Source organism: Chiloscyllium plagiosum, chromosome 45 (genome assembly GCF_004010195.1).
Source record: "Chiloscyllium plagiosum isolate BGI_BamShark_2017 chromosome 45, ASM401019v2, whole genome shotgun sequence".
Taxonomy (NCBI): Eukaryota; Metazoa; Chordata; class Chondrichthyes; order Orectolobiformes; family Hemiscylliidae; genus Chiloscyllium; species Chiloscyllium plagiosum.
Window position 1 is genome coordinate 3,037,649 of NC_057754.1, and position 19,913 is coordinate 3,057,561.

General features: G+C 49.8%; 1 protein-coding gene across 1 annotated transcript; it reads right to left on the reverse strand.

Moving 5' to 3' along the window:
- Positions 1-5,555: 5,555 nt before the first annotated feature.
- Positions 5,556-19,854, reverse strand: pld7 (phospholipase D family, member 7). Its single transcript, XM_043682623.1, has 8 exons — positions 19,467-19,854; positions 16,110-16,224; positions 14,780-14,907; positions 12,635-12,835; positions 9,805-9,944; positions 9,043-9,208; positions 7,831-7,930; positions 5,556-6,511 (listed from the first exon to the last, which is right to left on the reverse strand). The coding sequence occupies exons 1-8, from the start codon at positions 19,746-19,748 to the stop codon at positions 6,303-6,305; spliced, it is 1,341 nt and encodes a 446-aa protein (XP_043538558.1). The 5' UTR covers positions 19,749-19,854; the 3' UTR covers positions 5,556-6,302.
- Between the last annotated feature and the right edge of the window lie 59 nt (positions 19,855-19,913).

A 19,913-nucleotide genomic window follows, 5' to 3' on the forward strand; every position in this document is an offset into this window, starting at 1 on the left:
TAACACTGGTGGGGACAGGTCTGTCCCTGTGTAACACTGGTGGGGACAGGTTTGTCCCTGTGTAACACTGGTGAATTGGACTTATGGGCGAACAGGTCTGTTCCTGTAAATCACTGGTGGTGACAGGTTGTTGGCGGAAATGTGCCTTGTGCTGTTGAAAAAAAATGCAGCCTGGCGTCAACTCAGCTGGGAACTTTGCTTCTTCCAATCTGGTGGTTTGAAACGAGACAACTCTGAGAATAATTTCATATTTGATCATGAAAGTAACAGCTGCTGAAGAGGCACGTAAGAAGCTCAAATTGTTTTATTTCAACACAAGCAGATCTCTCATTTACAAGCAATCTGAACAAGGCTGTAGCTCAGTACGTGTTGTCACTGCTACAATACGTATAGGAACAGCTCTGCCCCAGATACACTGCGGGTTCTCAGAAACACACAGCACAGAAAAGGCCCTTTGGCCCATCAAGTCTGTCCCAAGTTGTAGGTGAAGTAATGTGAACTTAATCCCCTGTCTGCAGCTGGGCCAGAAAGGGAGTTAACAGTGTTCTGCAATTCTGTATGATCTATCCGTATAATCGACATCACGAAAAAAAAATTCCCAGCATCCACACCCCATGACACTTTACCAAGTCTAATTTACCCCACATCCCCTACCCCAGCTTTGAGAATCCACGAGAAACCCCACAGACAGTGATCCCAGCCCCCACAACCATAAAACACTTGCACCCTAATTGTTTGGGCTGGAGTTGAAAGAGATTCTCTTTGTGTCTCTTACAGAGTGTATGAAGTGGTTTGTGATCTGCAAGTTTAGGGGACACCACTTGGGGTGACCTCTAAGTACGCCTTGTGCCCATGTCAGTGAGAGGCAAATATTGAGGTTTGAGTCAAGATTAAGGAAGAATTATTTATTAGATCGGGACAACTGGTATCAAAAGAATCTGTTGAAGGGTTTAAAGGGGCAAACCTTAGAGGGATATCAGGAGGGCAAAAAGGGGATATTAGATAGCCTTGGCAGATAAGGTTAAGGATAATCCAAAGAGATTCTACAAGTACATAAAGAATAAGAGAGCAATTAGGGAGAGAATGGGGCCCCTTAAAGGTCAACAAGGTCATGTACGTGTTGAACCTCAGGAGATGGGAGAGATATTAAATGGATATTTTGGGTCAATTTTTACAGTGGAGAAAGACGTGGAGTCCAGAGAACGTGCGGAAATAAATACTGGTGTATTGAAAATAGTTCACATTACAGAAGAGGGATAACAGTGGATAAAACTCTCAAACCTAATCGAGTGTATCCCAGAACGTCGTGGGAAATTAGGGAAGAAATTGCGGAGCCCCGAGCAGAGAGATTTGTATCATCAATAAACACAGATGAGGTGCCAGAGGATTGGAATATTGCTAATGTTTTACCATTCTTCAAGAAAGGCTGTAAGGAGCAGCCTGGGATCTATAGTCTGTATGACATTGGTGGTGGGTAGGTTGTTGGACGTGATCTAAAGGACAGGATTTATAAGCATTTAGAGAGGCACGAACAGATCTGTCACAGTACAATACGGCAGGATACAGCACTGGTGGGTTCAGGTCTGTCACTGTATAACACTGGGGTACAGTACTAGTGGGGACAGGTCTGTCACTGTGTAACGCTGTGGTACAGTACTAGTGGGGACAGGTCTGTCACTGTATAACACGGGGTACAGTACTGGTGGGGACAGGTCTGTCACTGTATAACACTGTGGTACAGTCCTGGTGGGGACAGGTCTGTCACTGTATAACACTGGGGTACAGTACTGGTGGGGACAGGTCTGTCACTGTATTAACTGGGGTACAGTACTGGTGGGGACAGGTCTGTCACTGTATAACACTGGGGTACAGTACTGGTGGGGACAGGTCTGTCACTGTATAACACTGGGGTACAGTATTGGTGGGGACAGGTCTGTCACTGTATTAACTGGGGTACAGTGCTGGTGGGGACAGGTCTGTCAGTGTATTACACTGGGGTCCAGTACTGGTGGGGATAGGACTGTCCCTGTATTACACTGGGGTACAGTACTGGTGAGGACAGGTCTGTCACTGTGTAACACTGGGGTACAGTACTGGTGAGGATAGGACTGTCCCTGTATTACACTGGGGTACAGTACTGGTGAGGACAGGTCTGTCACTGTGTAACACTGGGGTACAGTACTGGTGGAGACAGGTCTGTCACTGTGTAACACTGAGGTACAGTACTGGTGGGGACAGGTCTGTAACTGTATTACACTGGGGTACAGCACTGGTGAGGACAGGACTGTCAGTGTGTAACACTGGGATAAAGTATTGGTGGGAATAGGTCTGTCACTAGGGCAAATCTTACACGATATAACACCAGGGTACAAAACTGTAACCCAGTATCACACAGTGACAGACCTTTCCCTGCCAGTAGTGCACCCCAGTGTCACACAGGATTAGACTTCTGAACCTCCTTAGTGGCCTGTTTTGCCCACTGACTAAATAATTGCAGATTTCTGCTGATGTGTGGACGCTGTTTGGACAGGGACGACAGCAGGGATCTGCAAGTTTGTGTCCAGTTTCCTCGACGAGCTGATTGTGACGAGTGCACAAGGCTTTTCTGCCCAGAATGTGGAATCATTTTTCTAAAGAAACAACATGCACTGCGCAATTTTTCTGCAAAGCAAAACACGCCTGACTGAAACAACCAGGAGTTAACCTCCTCAGAGTTTCGCCTTTCCTTGTCAAAAGCAAAATATTATCCATCCGCAGGAAATTTGCAATGGGAATAAAAGGTGTCGATTTGACAGTCACATCACTGGCAAACACTTCCCGTTAATCTCTATTTCATTCACTTTCAAATAGTCAGGCCCCTTTTATAATGGAGACGAGCCATGTAAACCTGTCACGCTGCCAGAGGTGCAATTGCGCCACCACAGGCGGAAAGGTGTTATGACACATTTCCATGGGATACAGAGTCTTTCACAACTTAAAATGGTGACTGAGGCAAAAGTTGTACTCTTGACCCCAGTCTTTCAAGCCCCGCTTTCAACAAGAGGGGAGACAGATTAATTGTCGCTCATTGATCTTTTAAAAAAATAAGCTTATAAAATTCCTCAGTCGTGATCAACTTTAGTCCCAAGCTAAATAAATGCTACACTTCAGTACAAAAGATAAAAAATAAAAATTGTAACAAAATAGATATCTTTTTCAAAACAAAAAAATATTCTTGGTCACAGGCTTGGTAGGTCCCCTTGACGGGGCCTGAGGTCAACATTTATCCCTTGGCAAACAGCACCTTTTTCTTCAAAAAACAAAATAGCTGGTCATTACAGCATTGCTGTTTTGTGGGATCTTGCTGTGCACTGCCATGGTGCTGAGTTTCCTCCGTCGCAACAGCAGAAACGCCTCACGGTAGCGCGAGCGACGTCCTGAGGTTGTGACAGAAGGTGCTACGGAAAGGAGAGGCTGTTTTTTTGCTGTGCCATTCGATCGGTGTGGGGTTGGAGGGGAGGTGTTGGAGTGGGGAGGGGACAGGGTAGGCAAGAGGGAGAAATTGAGATGCTGGACAAAGAATAGATACTGCACAGGGGAGGAGGCCATTCCGCCCGTCATGTCTACACTGGCTCTCTGAAGGAACTGTCCACCCACAGCCATTGCCTCAGCTCCTCCCCTTACTCTAACCTTTCAGATGATGATCCAATTCCCCTTTGACAGCCTTGATTAAACCTGCCTCCACCACCCCCTCATTTAGTGCATTCCAGAGCCTAACCACTCATCGTGTGAAAGGTTTCTCCTCATGTCCCAGAATCCCTAGTGTGGAAACAGGCCATCCGCCCCATCTTGACCTTCCAAAATGCAGCCCAGCCATACCCAACCCTGCCCTATCCCTGTAACTCTGCATTTCCCATGGCTAGTCCACCTAAACTGTACATCCCTGGACACAATGGGCAATTTAGTACAGCCAATCCACCGAACCCGCACATCTTTAGACTGTGGGAGGAAACCGGAGCAAACACACACAGACACGGGGAGAATGTGCAAACCCCACAGAGACAGTCACCCGAGGGTGGAATCGTACCCAGGCCCCTGGAACGGTGAGGCAGTAGTGCTAAACACTGAGCCGTAGACGCGGCTCCTTTTGCTGAATCTGTCTCTTCAGGTGCTCAATCCTTCCAGCAACGGGAACAGTTTCTACTCTAGCTTGAATGTTTAGGTTGTAAACTCCTTAATTAGATTCCTTCTCAGCTTTTTCTTCGACTAGGATTACAGCCCCAGCTTCTCTCTACAATCCACGTCACCAAGGCTCCTCAATCCCTGGAACCATTCCCATGAATCTATTTTGCTCTTTCCCCCCCCACCCTAGTGTGGAAAGCTCCATCACCCTTCCGAATCAGCAGTGCACAGAAGTGCTTACCATGCTTCAGACAAATACCCGACTAGTGTTTTGAAACAGTATTCCTGAAACAATTTAAACAGTTCTTTGACGTATCAGGAGATTTCACAAGAATTAACAACATTTGATGCTGTATGAGAAGAGACTGCTGTTTAGCTGACAAGCAAACTCTGATTTGTACAGCTGCTGCCATGCAGAATGCACTTGTTTGATAACTGACAGTCAACTGCCAAACTTTGTTTAAATTTAAACCAGGCAGATTGACTACGATTAGTCAATGGCTGTTGCCTATTTTTCACCTGTTCGATGATGACTGACAGTTAATTACCAAACATTGTTTAAATTTAAACCAGGCAGATTGACTATGATTGGTCAATGGCTGTTGCCTATTTTTCACCTGTTTGATGATGACTAACAGTTAATTACCGAACTTTGTTTAAATTTAAACCAGGCAGATTGACTACGATTGGTCAATCACTGTGGCCTATTTTGCACCTATTCGATGATGACTGAGAGTTAATTGCCAAACATTGTTTAAATTTAAACCAGGCAGTTTGACTCCAATTGGTCAATCACTGTGGCCTATTTTGCACCTGTTTGATGGTGACTGACAGTTAATTGCCAAACTTTGTTTAAATTTAAACCAGGCAGATTGACTCCAATTGGTCAAGGCATTGGTCAATGGCTGTTGCCTAATTTGCACCTGTTTGATGATGACTGACAGTTAATTGCCAAACATTGTCTAAATTTAAACCAGGCAGATTGACTGCAGTTGGTTAAGGCATTGGTCAATGGCTGTTGCCCATTTTGTTGAGTTGAAACAGGCACACTATGTGTTTATGCATTCCTTCTGACTGCAAAGTCCCTGAGCAATCAAACTCCACTTGTCAAATAATCAGCACCCTCTTCTCATAAAGTTTAAATTGTTGATCGCTCTGACTTAGTGGCATTCTTGTGAATGTCCTGATGAATGTAAGAATGGAAGCTTCAAGAATTTGTGACTTTCTCAGCAAGACTCAAACTCTATACAACTACTTCACTCAAAAGGTGTTGCATTTAAATTCAGACCAAGACTAGCAAGTTTACGTCTTGAATGAGTAGCCCACTTTGGAAGCCATTGTTTATAACTGACGTTTCATAGTAGGTGAACTAATAGAGATTTTCCCGGTGAACATTCAAAGTGGGTTATCGGAGGGACTGGTTGAGGAACAGGTTACCAGATCAAACACTCGCTGAGCTAGCACGCGACGGGCCAAATGGTTTCCGAATGATGGAAAAACAGAGTGGCACCAAGCCAGATATCCCAGAGGTGTCTACTGAGTCATGCAGTTTTATTCTGAAAGTGACCCTCGCCCTCCTTAAACAAACAGATTGGCAATGGGCTGCCCAAAGGTGGGGAAGACACTGGAGAGTTCTCCAGGAACACAGTGCCCTTATAACAGAACTGTGTTGGGGTAAAAAATCAGTAGGAACGCTTTAGCCTTTTCAAACAGGTTCACACCTCCGTGCACCCAGGGACGGAGGGACCAAGTGGGAGTTAACTGTGCCTTCAAAGACCCAGAATCCACACAATGTTACTTGGTCAAAACGAGTAAAAAGAAGGCCCGAGCAAACCCAAGCCGTGAGGAACAGCTTTTGTCGTCAGTAATTTCTGATGAATCAAATTCGCTTTCCTATGGGGGAGAGGAGAGGTGGAGCTTGGTGAGAAAGAGAGGTTTCCTAAAGCAAGTCCTACACATCTTAAAGAAGCTATTTCGCCAAGTGGTGAGGTGTGGGAGGGGAACAAAGGGCGTTGAGGGAGGGAGAGACGGAGAGAGCCTTGGGTTTCTAAACGTGGCTCCCTCGATCTCACCCCAGAACACCCCCCCCCCCCACCCCACCCCCCCCCAAACACAGGACTGTTTCTAATGCTCCCAGCTCCTTATGCACCCTCCCTGTGCCACAGGCATTGCTGCTTCATTTCTTCACTGTCCAGCCTCAGTGCATGAGTCGAAGTCCAGTCTCGCTCGAACACTGCTTTCAGCTGGCTCTGCACCGTGCCAGGGTTGTCATGTGCCACGCCTGTCTGGTTTATGACGAGCCCCACTCCAGCCGTTCTCACAAAGTAATCCTCCGCCCAGTTAGATGTCCCTGCAAGCACAGAACACACATGGAATGGTGAAACCTTAACACAGCTCCATGCCCAGTGCTTTCCTCACAGTCGGCACACACAACCCTAATATGGATCAGCCAAGGACAGGTCAGAGGCTGGGAATCCCGCAGCAAGTAACGCAACTCCACAGAGCCTGTCCACTGTCTGCCAGGCACAAGTCAGGAGTCCGTTGGGATACTCCTCAGTTGCCCTGGATGGGGGCAGCTCCAACAACCCTCAAGACGCTCGACACCATCCAGGACAAAGCAACCCGCTTGATTGGCACCAGATCCACCCCCTCCACCAGCGACCCTCAGTCGCAGCAGTGTGTACCATCTGGACTACAGAAATTCACCAAAGTTCCTCAGACAGCACCTTCCAAACCCATGAGCTCTGGCCTCAAATACAAAGACAACAGACAGATGGGAACGCCATCTCCTGCAGGTTCCCCTCCCAGCCCCTCACCATCCCGACTTGGAAATATATCGGCCGTTCCTTCAGTGTTGTTGGGTCAAAATGCTGGAATGCCCTCCCTAACAACACTGTGTGGGTGTCTCTACAACCACATGGACTGCAATCGTTCAACCATCAGGAACAATTGGGCATGTACAATAAAAAGGGACGTTGCCAATGACACTCTCAACTCACAGAGAAAGCCCTGGCCATACACAATTGACATTTACTTATTTATTAAACATATTAGTAATGCTACCGCTACAGCCACCTCCCTCCCATCAATATTTTGCCAACACCCAGAAATACAATGGGGAACTATTATGTAAACATGTCACATTGTAATTACGCCCACCCACCAGTAGGAGTGGTGGAGTTGCACAAGGAGGTGAGGCCAGTGGGGGCAATTTCCTGGAACATCCCACTTTGTTCCTAATTTGCCCAACAAAGCGCGCTGCCTCACCAACAGGCTCTCTGCCTGTATTCCTGATGAAGGGCTTTTGCCCGAAACGTCGATTTTACTGCTCCCCGGATGCTGCCTGAACTGCTGTGCATTCCCAGCGCCACTCTAATCCACACCCCTTTTTGTTTGTCACATTCTCTGTCACCCTCTCTGCCCTCCCCACACTCCACTGTACTTTCCACTCTGGCAGTTAGACTAGGCATTGCTCTACCATGATCGCCTAGTTTGGACGCTCAACGTCCTTTCTCCCCCAGCACTCCGCGCCTCCACTTTAACGCTAGCCCCCTGCACACTTCACTTTAGCTTTGAGTCATCACAAGACGCCAGCTTGCTTTCTCTCCATGGTTGCTGCCTGACCCACTACGAGCTCCAGCATTGTTTTAGTTTCCAGTACCTACTTACCAATGTAGGCAATGCGATCGGTGACCATGTATTTGTTGTGGTTGACCCTGCTGAACGGTATTTTTTTCTGTTGCTCTGTGGCTGGAACTTTGAAGATCTTCTGCAAGAGGAAAATGAGAGGGGCTGGGGACAGTCATGTGTTGGATGAAAGCGCAACAGATTCTCGTCACCACGTGTTAACCATCGTAGAGAATGACATGGAGTTCCACAGCTGATGACTGCTCGTACAGTCACGCTGGCGTTAGTACAAAGAGTAGGAAGCCGGTCAGCTCAGTTGGTTGAGAGGCTGGCTTGTGATGCAGAGTCACACCAACGAGGTAGGCTTGAATCCGGCAGCGGGCTGAGATCCTGCCTTCTTGAGCTCACCCTTTAACCTGAGGCATGCTCTAATGAGAGAGAGTGGGACACCGACGACTGCTAACGGCGACTGTGGGGGTGGCACGGTGTCTCAGTGGTTAGCACTACTGACCCACAGCACCAGGGACCCGGGTTCGATTCCAGCCCCAGGTAACTGTCTGTGTGGAGTTTGCACGTTCTCCCCGTCTCTGCGTGGGGTTTCCTCCGTGTGCTCCGGTTTACTCCCACAGTCCAAATATGTGCAGGTTAGGGTGAATTGGGCATGGGAAATTGTCCCATAGTGCCCATGGGTGTGCAGGTTAGGGTGGATTGGCCGTGCTAAATTGTCCCGTAGTGCCCAGGGATGTGCAGGTTAGGGTAGATTGGCCGTGCTAAATTGCCCCATAATGTCCAAGGATGTGCAGGTTAGGGTGAATTGGCCGTGCTAAATTGCCCCATAATGTCCAGCGATGTGCAGGTTAGGGTGGATTGGCCATGCTAAATTGCCCCATAATGTCCAGGGATGTGCAGGTTAGGGTGGGTTGGCCATGCTAAATTGTCCCATAGTGCCCAGGGATGTGCAGGTTAGGTGCATTAGTCAGGGGTAAATATAGGATAACAGGGTAGGGGGATGGCTCCGCGTGGGTCACTCTCCGGAGGGTTGGTGTGGACTTGTTGGGCCGAAGGGCCTGTTTCCACACGGTAGGGATTCCATAAAATAAAAATACCATTCCTCCGCCCTTCCTCCGATGGACCTTTCATCCGTCAGCCCTATGGGCAAGGTGGCCCCCCCTCTGTAATGGGCAGGGGGGTGCGTACTTAGAGTCGAATGGAAGCACAGGCAGTAAAATGGCTGCTGACAATCCAGTGACTCACCACCTCGATATTGCAGTGCAGCGGCTGCTCAGCGAGGACACTCAGGGACTTCAGGTAGACATACATCGGCCGATAAGAATGCTCCCAGCAGCTGATTAGCAGGCGGACTGACACTTTCCGCTGGCAAGCCGCTTCACGCAGACGATCGTCGATGGCGGACCAGAATCTTTGGGGGGGCGGGAGTGGAAAGCGGGCAATCGGCAAATGAACAAGTTAAAACATTGTAACAGATGCACCCCCTCACTTACCAATTGAGACGATCTTTCCACCTCAGAACGTCACACGCACCCACCAAAACACCCTCTGAAGGGCAGCGATGCCTGATGGGCACACAGCAAGATCCCACGGGATTGGCGACGCACCCAAGACCGTCCGATTTGTAGCGACACGGGTCGGGTTAAAGCATCAGTAAAGGTATCCACCCCCTACTCCACATCCTTCCCATAAACACTCCCCTGCCCCCAAACCACCTCTGCCTTCAAACGGTTACCAAGGAATGTCTCACACCCAGTCGAGGGGCTGGTGAGCTATCCTTGGCTCGGCCCCTCGACAGCAGCAGGGCCGGCCCGGCTATTTCCCCAGCTCGGGGTGGTGTGGGGGCAGCGGTGGGGCATCACGCCGGACACAGAGCTCAGAGGCAGCAGTCAGGGGATGCAGGGGGCAGGGACCGGCTCCAAGTGGTTGGGTAGATCTCCCAACCCTGCGCGCACCTCTCATCCCTGGCAAAACCTTCCTCACCTCTCAGGTCAGCAGCCCACCTACCTCGGAGGTTTGCAGTACTGGCAGAGGGGGACCAACTCCATGACTGAGATGAAGACATAAGCTTCCGCATCATCGATCACGCTCAGGATGGCGCTGAGGTCTGAAGTGCGACCAGAGGCGCAGAGGGAGGGCGGAGCGCTCTGCAGGAGAGAGAGAGTCCAGTACAGTTGGTCGTACGGCCAGCCCGGGTCCTACGTTCACTCCCATCCCTCAGACTCAGAAGAGAAATCTAACATAGCTTACATCTCTACACAAGTGGGCAGCACGGTGGCTGTATGGTTAGCACTGCTGCCTCACAGCGCCAGGGACCGGGATTCGATTCCAGCCTCGGGTGACTGTCTTTGTGTGGAGTTTGCACATTCTCCCTGTGTCTGCATGGGTTTCCTCCGGGTGCTCCGGTTTCCTCCCACAATCCAAAGATGCACAGGTTAGGGTGGATTGGCCGTGCTAAATTGTCCCATAGTGCCCAGGGATGTACAGGTTAGGGTGGATTGGCCTTGCTAAATTGTCCCATAGTGTCCAGGGATGTGCAGGTTAGGATGGATTGGCTGTGCCAAATTGTCCCATAGTGTCCAGGGATGTGCAGGTTAGGGTGAATTGGCCGTGCTAAATTGTCCCATAGTGCCCAGGGATGTGCAGGTTAGGGTGGATTGACCGTGCTAAATTGTCCCATAGTGCCCAGGGATGCACAGGTTAGGGTGAATTGGCCGTGCTAAATTGTCCATAGTGCCCAGGGATGTGCAGGTTAGGGTGGATTGGCCATGGGAAATTGCCCCATAGTGCCCAGGGATGTGTAGTGTTGGGGCATGAGTCAGGGTTAATGTAGGGGAATGGGTCTGGGTGGGTTACTCTTCGGAGGGTCAGCGTGGACCTGTTGGGCCAAAGTGTTTCCACACTGTAGGGATTCTGGGATACAGTGCCACACTTGCAAGAGATCTATCAGAGTGTGTGCATTGTTCAAGCCCCCTTGTCTCAGGTAGGGTATACTTACCGTGGATGGAAAACCGAGGAACTTCCTGACCTCCGACAGATGGTAGCATGAGGAGAGGTTGGGTAGGTTGGGCCTGTACCCATTGGAGCTTTGAAGAATGTGGGCAGGACTTATACAGTTAATGAGGTAAAAACAATGACTGCAGATGCTGGAAACCAGATTCTGGATTAGTGGTGCTGGAAGAGCACAGCAATTCAGGCAGCATCCGAAGGTAAGGCCCTGGGGAGTGCTGTTGAACAGAGACCTAGGGGTCCAGGTGCATAGTTCCTTGAAAGTAGAGTAACAGGTAGACAGGATAGTGAAGAAGGTGTTTGGTATGCTTGCCTTCATTGGTCAGTGCATTGAGTACGGGAGTTGGGAGGTCATGTTGCGGCTGTACAGGATGTCAGTAAGTCACTTTTGGAATACTGCGTTCAATTCTGGTCTCCCTGCTTTCGGAAGGATGTTGTGAAACTTGAAAGGGTTCAGAAGAGATTTACAAGGATGTTGGCAGGGCTGGAGGGTTTGAGCAACAGGGAGAGGCTGAATAGGACTATTTTCCCTAGAAAGTCAGAGGCTGAGGGGTGACCTTATAGAGGTTTATAAAATCATGAGGGGCATGGATAGGATAAATAGATAAGGTCTTTTCCTCAGGGTGTATGAGCCCAAACATAGAGGCCATAGGTTTAAGGTGAGAGGGGAAAGATATAAAAAGGACCCAAGGAGCAGGTTTTTCATTCAGAGCGTAGTGTGTGTATGGCAGGAGTTGCCAGAGGACGTCATGGAGTCATAGAGATGTACAGCATGGAAACAGACCCTTCGGTCCAACCCGTCCATGCCGACCAGATATCCCAACCCAATCTAGTCCCACCTGCCAGCACCCGGCCCATATCCCTCCAAACCCTTCCTATTCATATACCCATCCAAATGCCTTTTAAATGTTGTCACTGTACCAGCCTCCACCACATCCTCTGGCAGCTCATTCCACACACGTACCACCCTCTGCGTGAAAATGTTGCCCTTTTAGGTCCCTTTTATATCTTTCTCCTCTCACCCGAAACCTATGCCCTCTAGTTCTGCACTCCCCCCCCACTAGGGAAGAGACTTTGTCTATTTATCCTATCCATGTCCCTCATGATTTTGTAAACCTCTATAAGGTCATCCCTCAGCCTCCGACACTCCAGGGAAAACAGCCCCAGCCTGTTCAGCCTCTCCCTGTAGCTCAAACCCTCCAATCCTGGCAACATCCTTGTAAATCTTTTCTGAACCCTTTCAAGTTTCACAGGAGGCTGGTACAATTACAGCATTTAGAAGGCATCTAGATGGGTATATGAATAGGTAAAAACAATGGCTACAGATGCTGGAAGCCAGATTCTGGAATAGAGTGGTGCCGGAAAAGTGATGCTGCAGTTCAGGCAGCATCCGAGGAGCAGGAAAATCCGACGTTTCGGGCAAAAGCCCTTCATCAGGAATACGGAAGGGTTTAGAGGGATATGGGGAGAAAGTGAGGTCTGCAGATGCTGGAGATCAGAGCTGGAAATGTGTTGCTGGAAAAGCGCAGCAGGTCAGGCAGCATCCAGGGAACAGGAGAATCGACGTTTCGGGCATAAGCCCTTCTTCTTTAGAGGGATATGGACCAAATGCTGGCAAGTGGGACTAGATTGGGTCGAAATATCCGGGCAGCATGGACGAGTTGGACCGAAGGGTCTGTTTCCGTGCTGTCCACCTCTGTGACTCTGACTCTAAATACAATCAAAATTCTCCCGCTCCCCGCTAGCAGCAGAGACCGGCCACCTATCCCTGTCTTCCCCACCCTCTGACTTTCAGCACAGCGACGCGGGAAAGGACTGGGAGACTCACCGAGACGTACACGTCCGCTTCAATCCCGTTCAGTTTCAGCCTGAGCGGCTGCTCCTTGCTGGACAGGGCAGTGTACCTACCAGGCCACCGTCGGGGGAGAGCTGCCCCCTCCCCACCCAAGTACCAGTAGGTGCCGAAGATCCTGTCCATGTCACGTGCCAGGCAGCTACAGTTGGACAGCACCACCCCCAGCTCCTTGACCTGTCAGCAGAACGCGAGGAGAGGGGAAATGTGAGCCACTGAAGAATTACATTACCCTGGCGCCTACCTCTACTTCCCGAGCCAACGGATCCGCAACTCAAAACGCGTGCATAGTAGGATCCCAACAACCCACCTGGCCTGGTTTCCGTGACTGGGTACAAATATCAAACCCGGGGCCCTGTGCAGGGCACAGCTGCCCGCGTTCCCCACACTTCTGACTTGCCCTTTACTTTTCAATCATTCCCGGGATGTGGGCATCTCTGGCCAGGCCAGCGCTTACTGCCCCATCCTAATTACCCAGAAGGCAACTGAGAGTCAACCACATTGCCGTGGGTCTGGAGTCACATTTAGGCCACATCGGGTAAGTTTGGCATTTTCCTTCCCTGAAGGGCATTAGTGAACCAGATGGGTTTTTCCAACAATCAGCAATTCACCCATGGTCATCGTTAGGCTCTTAATTCCAAATTTTGTTTCATTTTGAAAATTAATTCAAGTTCCACCATGTTGGGATTTGAATAGGTCCCCAGCACATCACCAGGAGTCTCTGGATCAATAGCTTGGAGATAACACCACTAGGCCATCACCTCTTCTTCCTGTTGGATCTTCCTTGTCTACCTTCAGGGATTGGTGAGGTGGGTTTACTATCCAGCCAATGGATAGGCACCTTCAACAATGCTCTCTGTTGGCCTGGATTTGCACTGGACCCCAGTGCAGGAACTTACAGCCCCACAACTTCCTAAGAAGAGTGGACAGAGCTGTTCCTCTGACAGGGCCACGACAGCAGACTAGAATCTCACCCACACCCTGAACACCTCCCAGCAGGTCACTGGAAAGTAATTACCTGATTAAAACCTTCTTCCCCAACCCACACACAGAGGCACGACACAACTATTTGGTTACCATGACGCTTTGATCTAACGATAGCAATAACCGACATGAGTTGTCCTTCACTAACAGCCCCTCGGGCCATTACAGACGGTGATTAAGAGTTAACCCCCATTGCTGTGGGTCTGGAACCGTGTGTGCGTGTGGGCCAGACTGGGTAAGGATGGCAGATTTCCTTCCCTGAAGGGCGGTGGTGAAACGGATGGGTTTTTGTGACAATCTTTGATGGTCATTATCATGGAGAGGAGCTGGATGTTCCAGGTTTCACAGTGGCCTACTGCCTCACAGCACTAGGGACCTGGGTTTCTGGGTTTGATTCCACCCTCAGGCAACTGCGTGTGTGTGTGTGTGTGTGTATAAGGGGGGTTTCCTTTCAAAGATGTGCAGGTTAGTGTGGATTGGCCATGCTACATTGCCCCATAGTGTGCAGGCTAGGTGGGTTAGCCATGGGAAATTGGTGGTTGGTCGCTTTTTGGTGTGGACTCATAGAGTCATAGAGATGTACAGCATGGAAACAGACCCTTTGGTCCAACCCTTCCATATATACCAACCCAATCTAGTCCCAATGGCCTGTTTCCATACTGCAAGGAATTCTATGAAGTTCCATCAGCAGCTGTGCCAAGATTTGAACCGGTGGCCTCATCATCAGAGTGGGCCTCTGGATTATCTAGCGCAGTGACATTACCATTACACCAGCCCCTCCTCCCACCAAAAGCAGGTCTCGAGTGGTTGGCCACCTCAGGGTGAATGAATAAGCTTTGCATTGGATGATCGCCCTTTGATGGTGGGCACCAGTTTGATGCCCATCTTTCACCGGACTTCGTGGAGATGAGGGGAACGAGAGAAGAGACTGAAGGAATCTCTGAAAAGTGGGGGAGGTGCAGAAAGTTGGAATTCAGGCCACAACTGGATCAGCCACTCCCTTGTGGAATGGAGAAGCAGGCTTGGAGGGACCGAATGGCCGCCCTTTGCTTAGGGTTGCGTCCTCTGAACCATCGGTGGTTGGTCTCCCCAGGGGCCTCTAAGCGCACACCACCGCCACCCCTCCCTGTTAGTTACCTGGGTCAGTGAGCGCCAGTCCATGTTGGCGCTGCCGATGTAGACATGGCGTCCATCGACCACCCAGACCTTGGTGTGGACAATGCCACCCGTCAGGTTTTTCAGGAACACATGCCTCACCTCAGCACCTGCACCACAAAACAGCACAGTCAGACGAGAATCAGAGCGTGACTCAGAACATAGACTGACAACAGGAACTTACCGTGAGCAATAGATCTCCAGACCTTTGGAGTACTAAGGATATCCAGAACGATGCGCAGGAAGCAGAGTTGGTGGAGGACAGGAAGATTGCTACAATCCTTTCCTTAAAATTTTTAACCAAAGGATGTGGCTGGGCCTGCATTTATTGCCTGTTCCTAATTGCCCAGAGGGCAGTGAAGAGTCAACCACATCGCTGTGGGTCTGGGGTCACCAGTAGGCCCAGACCTCAGGCAAGGACAGTAGTTCCCTTTCCTGAAGGACATTATTGAACATGAGATGGATTTTTGCAACAATGGTTTCATGGTCATCATTGGTCTTGATTCCAGATTCTTTTTACTGAATTCAAATAGCACCACATGCTGTCATGGGGTTCAAACACAGGTTTCCCAGGTCTCTGAGACCGTGGGCCTCTGGATTATTACTCAGGGTAAAACCATTAGACCTTCACCTCCCCTCCAGGAGCTAGGAAGCTGTAGGGTCACCACTATTGAACATCCATGGTCTCATTCAATGGGGGGGGGGGTAGAAGAAGACTCAATGGGCTGAATGGCCTTCCCCCACTCCACTCCTATAGTCTTACGGTCTCGTGAACAGAACGGTGAGAGGGCGATTGACCTGAAGGCAGAAGAGATCAGATCGTTCCAAGTCGGGTATCCCGCAAGTTTGTTGCCAACGTTGGATTCATCAAATCTTAGTAGGAAGGGGGCAGGAAAATGCAAAAAGGAAGATAGAAATCTGGAATAAATGGCCTACTGGGGTAGGCTTCTGAAGCAAATGTATAAAGGGAATGAATTAAAACAATATGTGGTCGGCATGGACAGGTTGGACCAAAGGGTCTGTTTCCATGCTGTACATCTCTCTGACTCTATAAGAGGGCTTGACAGAGAGGGAGACAACACACAAATATTGTGGTCCAAAAATTTCAAAGAACTTGAGGAAGCAGCAGTGTGCTTCCCCTGTGGCCGAATAGCCTGCCACCATTCACAGTGGCCAAGGGGCTACTAACAATCCTGGCAAGAATTTGGGGTTATCCTGGTGGCGAATGTTGAGGGAGAGTTGGACGGGGGTGGTGGTCATACGGAGGGACAGGAACATAGAGGAGGCGGCAGTCAGTAAACAAGGGACTCACCGCTTTTCGCCAGATCGCCTGTGTCTTTTTCAGACTGCTGGGGGCTGTTGACAGCGATCTTCAGGGTAATCCCTCGTGATTTCAAACCCGCCAGCTGCTTAAAGACCTGCTCACCCTGCGCACAAACCACATCGCTAAAATTAGGGCGTGAGGCAACTCCACAGAATATCCCGTCACCGAGTCACCACTTAGAGTCATAGAGATGTACAGCACGGAAACAGATCCTTCGGCCCAACCCGTCCATGCCGACCAGATCTCCCAACCCAATCCAGTCCCACCTGCCAGCACCCGGCCCATATCCCTCCAAACCCTTCCTATTCATATACCCATCCAAATGCCCCTTAAATGTTTCAATTGTACCAGCCTCCACCACTTCCTCTAGCAGCTCATTCCATACACGCACCACCCTCTGTGTGAAAAAGTTGCCTCTTGGATCTCTTTTATATCTTTCCCTTCTCACCCAAAACCTATGCCCCTCTAGTTCTGTACTCCCAGGGAAAAGACTTTGTCTATTTATCCTATCCATGCCCCTCATGATTTTGTAAACCTCTATAATGTCACCCCTCAGCCTCCGACGCTCCAGGGAAAACAGCCCCAGCCTGTTCAGCCTCTCCCTGTAGCTCAAACCCTCCAACCCTGGCAACATCCTTGTAAATCTTTTCTGAACCCTTTCAAGTTTCACAACATCTTTCAGATAGGAAGGAGACCAGAATTGCACACCATAGCCTCTAATTGACACGGGGGGAGTCCTTGACCCCAGGAAGGCCCCCACTGGGCCAGCTCTCAGAGTGAACAGAACCTCTGACACTCCCCTGTTAATTTTCCTTTGGCCAGCTGGCTCAGAGTCAGCCCCCTGAACGGAGGAGATTCTAAATCTCCACTCAGGGTTATTTCTTCTCTCTCTCTCTCTCTCTCTCTCTCCACCCCCACCCTACCGCCTAACATCGGTAGTGCTTATTCAGTCCCCAGCGCCCATGTCGCGCGTGTGTGTAGGTGTCGGACACAGTGAAGAATAACAAATACAGAAATTTTTATCCCTATTCCACCGCCAGGAAGAAAGGAAACACCCCAGTGGCCAGTGACAAGCAGTGCCCTTCTCGGAGGGCAATGCTGTGTGATCAAACAGTGAAGGGGAGGGCAGGGATTGCCTCAAAATAGAGTCGGAGGGGGAAATAAAACCCTCCACACCCTGCGGTGCCCACCTCTCCCTGAAAACCTCGAGGGTGCTGGTAGACACCGCGTGCTCCTTCTCTGGGGACACCTCTTCACCTGTTTATATCTGTCATCCCTGGTTGTACCAGGTTAACCTGATGAAGGGCTTTTGCCCGAAACGTCGATTTTCCTGCTCCTCGGATGCTGCCTGACCTGCTGTGCTTTTCCAGCACCACTCTAATCTAGACTCTGGTTTCCAGCATCTGCAGCCCTCACTTTTGCCAAGGTTAACAACCCCAAACAGGGAGCTCGCCTTCTATAAGGTTCACCTGGCTGACCTCATTATACAGCTTTAAACTAATCGAAGGAAGCCCAGTGTCTCTCAGAGAGCAAGTACAACTGGTTGGAAAATCTCATCCGTTTGGAAACGTTTGCCTGAAGGGAAGGCCAACACTTATTGCCCATCCCTAATTGTCCGAGGGACTAACTAGGGCCATTACAGAGGGCAGTTAGGAGACAAACCACATTGCTGTGGTTGTGGAGTCACATGCAGGCCAGACAGGGCCCAGATTTCGTTCCCAAAACCGGACGCTTTTCCCTGGCAGGTTTTAGCGATTGAAATTTTGATTAGTGATGGAGAAAGCATTACAGGAAGTGCAGGCTTGAAAGTGGAGTGACGGGTAGGCAGGATAGTGAAGAAGGCGTTTGGTATGGCTTGCCTTTATTGGTCAGTGCACTGACTATGGGAGTTGGGAGGTCTGTACAGGACATTGGTCAGGCCACTTTTGGAATACTGCATTCAATTCCCTGCCACAAGCAGGAGGTTGTGAAACGTGAAAGGGTTGAGAAAAGATTTACAAGAATGTTGCCAGGGTTGGAGGGTTTGAGCTACAGGGAGAGGCTGACTACACCAGCACCGCTTTCCCTGGAGCGTTGGAGGCTGAGGGGTGACCTTATAGAGACTTATAAAATCATCAAACGCATGGATAGGCTAAATAGTCAAAGTCTTTTCCTCGGGGTAGGGGAGTTCAGCACTAGAGGGCTGAGGTTTAAGGTGAGAGGGAAAAGGTTTAAAAGGGATCAGAGGGGCTACTTTTTTCACACAGAGGGTGGTGTGTGTATGGAATGAGCTGCCAGGAGAAGTGGTGGAGGCTGGTACAATGACAACATTTAAAAGGCACCTGGATGGGTATGTGAATAGAATAGCCTTTAGTGTGAATGGTAGGGAATTAGAGTTTGCGATTTTTGTAAAGATTTGTAGCTCAGGGCTGAGGTTCAGGTTGTAAGTTTGCTCACTGAGCTGGAAGACTGGCTCTCAGACGTTTCGTCACCATGCTGGGTAACATCATCAGTGAGCCTCTGATGAAGCGCTGGTGTTGTGTCTCGCTTTCTATTGGTGTGTCTAGGTCTAAACAAAAAGACAGAACGCGCCCAGAGACTCTAGCCACATTACCACACATTAAAGGCATCTCGGAGATGGCAACCAGACTACTCCAGCCCCTTGGCATCGTGGTAGCCCATAAACCTACCAACACACTGAAAGAGCTCTTGATGAACCTAAAGGACCCTGTACCAACAACCAGCAGAATTAATGTCATTTACAAAATACCCTGCAAGGCCTGCGACAAAATACATCAGACAGACGAGCAGGAAACTAGCTACCAGGATACATGAGCACCAACTGGCCACCAAAGGACACGACCAACTATCACTAGTACACACACACACACACACACACACACACGATGAGGGGTACCAGTCCGACTGGGATAATACATCCATCCTAGACAATGCACGGGAATCCTTACAGGCCTGGCACTCAAACCGAAACTCCATCAACAAACACATCGATTTGAACCCCATTTACCAAACTCTCAGAAACACAACCTGAAGTGATAACACCCACCACATCACGAGACACATCAATAGAAAGCGAGACACAACACCAGCGCTTCATCAGAGGCTCACTGATGATGTTACCCAGCATGGTGACGAAACGTCCGAGAACAAGTCTTCCAGCTCACCGAGCAAACTCACAGCCCGGATTTGGAGGGATATGGGCCAAATGCTGGCAGATTAATTTGGGATATCTGGTCGGCACGGACAAGGTGGGTTGAAGGGTCCGTTTGCGTGCTGTACATCTCTGTGACTCCAGGACTCTTACGTGTGTATAAGCCAGGCAAGGATTGAGAAAGCACTGTTCACCTGAGAGGCTGAAGGATCCCCTTGGCTCAGGTCACCGCCCCGCAATGTGAAGTAAAAGGCTGCGATTTCCACAGTGTGGTTGGCCTGATCGAGGAGATCCATCCAGCCGTTGTAGATGGAGACATGGTGAGGGGCACCTTTGGAGAACGAAAGTCCGATCGGAATACTCTCCACCAGAGTCAACCTGCAAACCAAACAATACTCACACGGATCTCTCCCGGGATTTAAATGTCCCAGAAGCAGCCAGGGTGCCTCCGTGCCGATCTCCCGTTCCCTGGACATCTCCGCTACTGCCTCATGTGCCAACTCACTTGCTGTGCTCGCTTACCCTCACTGGTGGCCAGTCAATTCTTACTCTGTAACCTCCTCCCTGCACCTACTCCTACACCCCCTCCCTGTCTCTGTCACCCCCTCCAGCCCCTACACCCCTCCCTATCTCTGTCACCC

What these genes read in the sequence shown, in the direction of transcription:
- pld7 (XM_043682623.1), bottom strand. Translation starts at nt 19,748, where the DNA reads ATGTCCAGGGAACGGGAGATCGGCACGGAGGCACCCTGGCTGCTTCTG. An exon ending in TGCACTGCAATATCGAGGTG is followed by an intron (nt 7,931 to 9,042) that starts GTGAGTCACTGG and finishes TTCCTCTTGCAG; the next exon opens with AAGATCTTCAAAGTTCCAGC. An exon ending in CGATCGCATTGCCTACATTG is followed by an intron (nt 6,512 to 7,830) that starts GTAAGTAGGTAC and finishes CTGTGCTTGCAG; the next exon opens with GGACATCTAACTGGGCGGAG.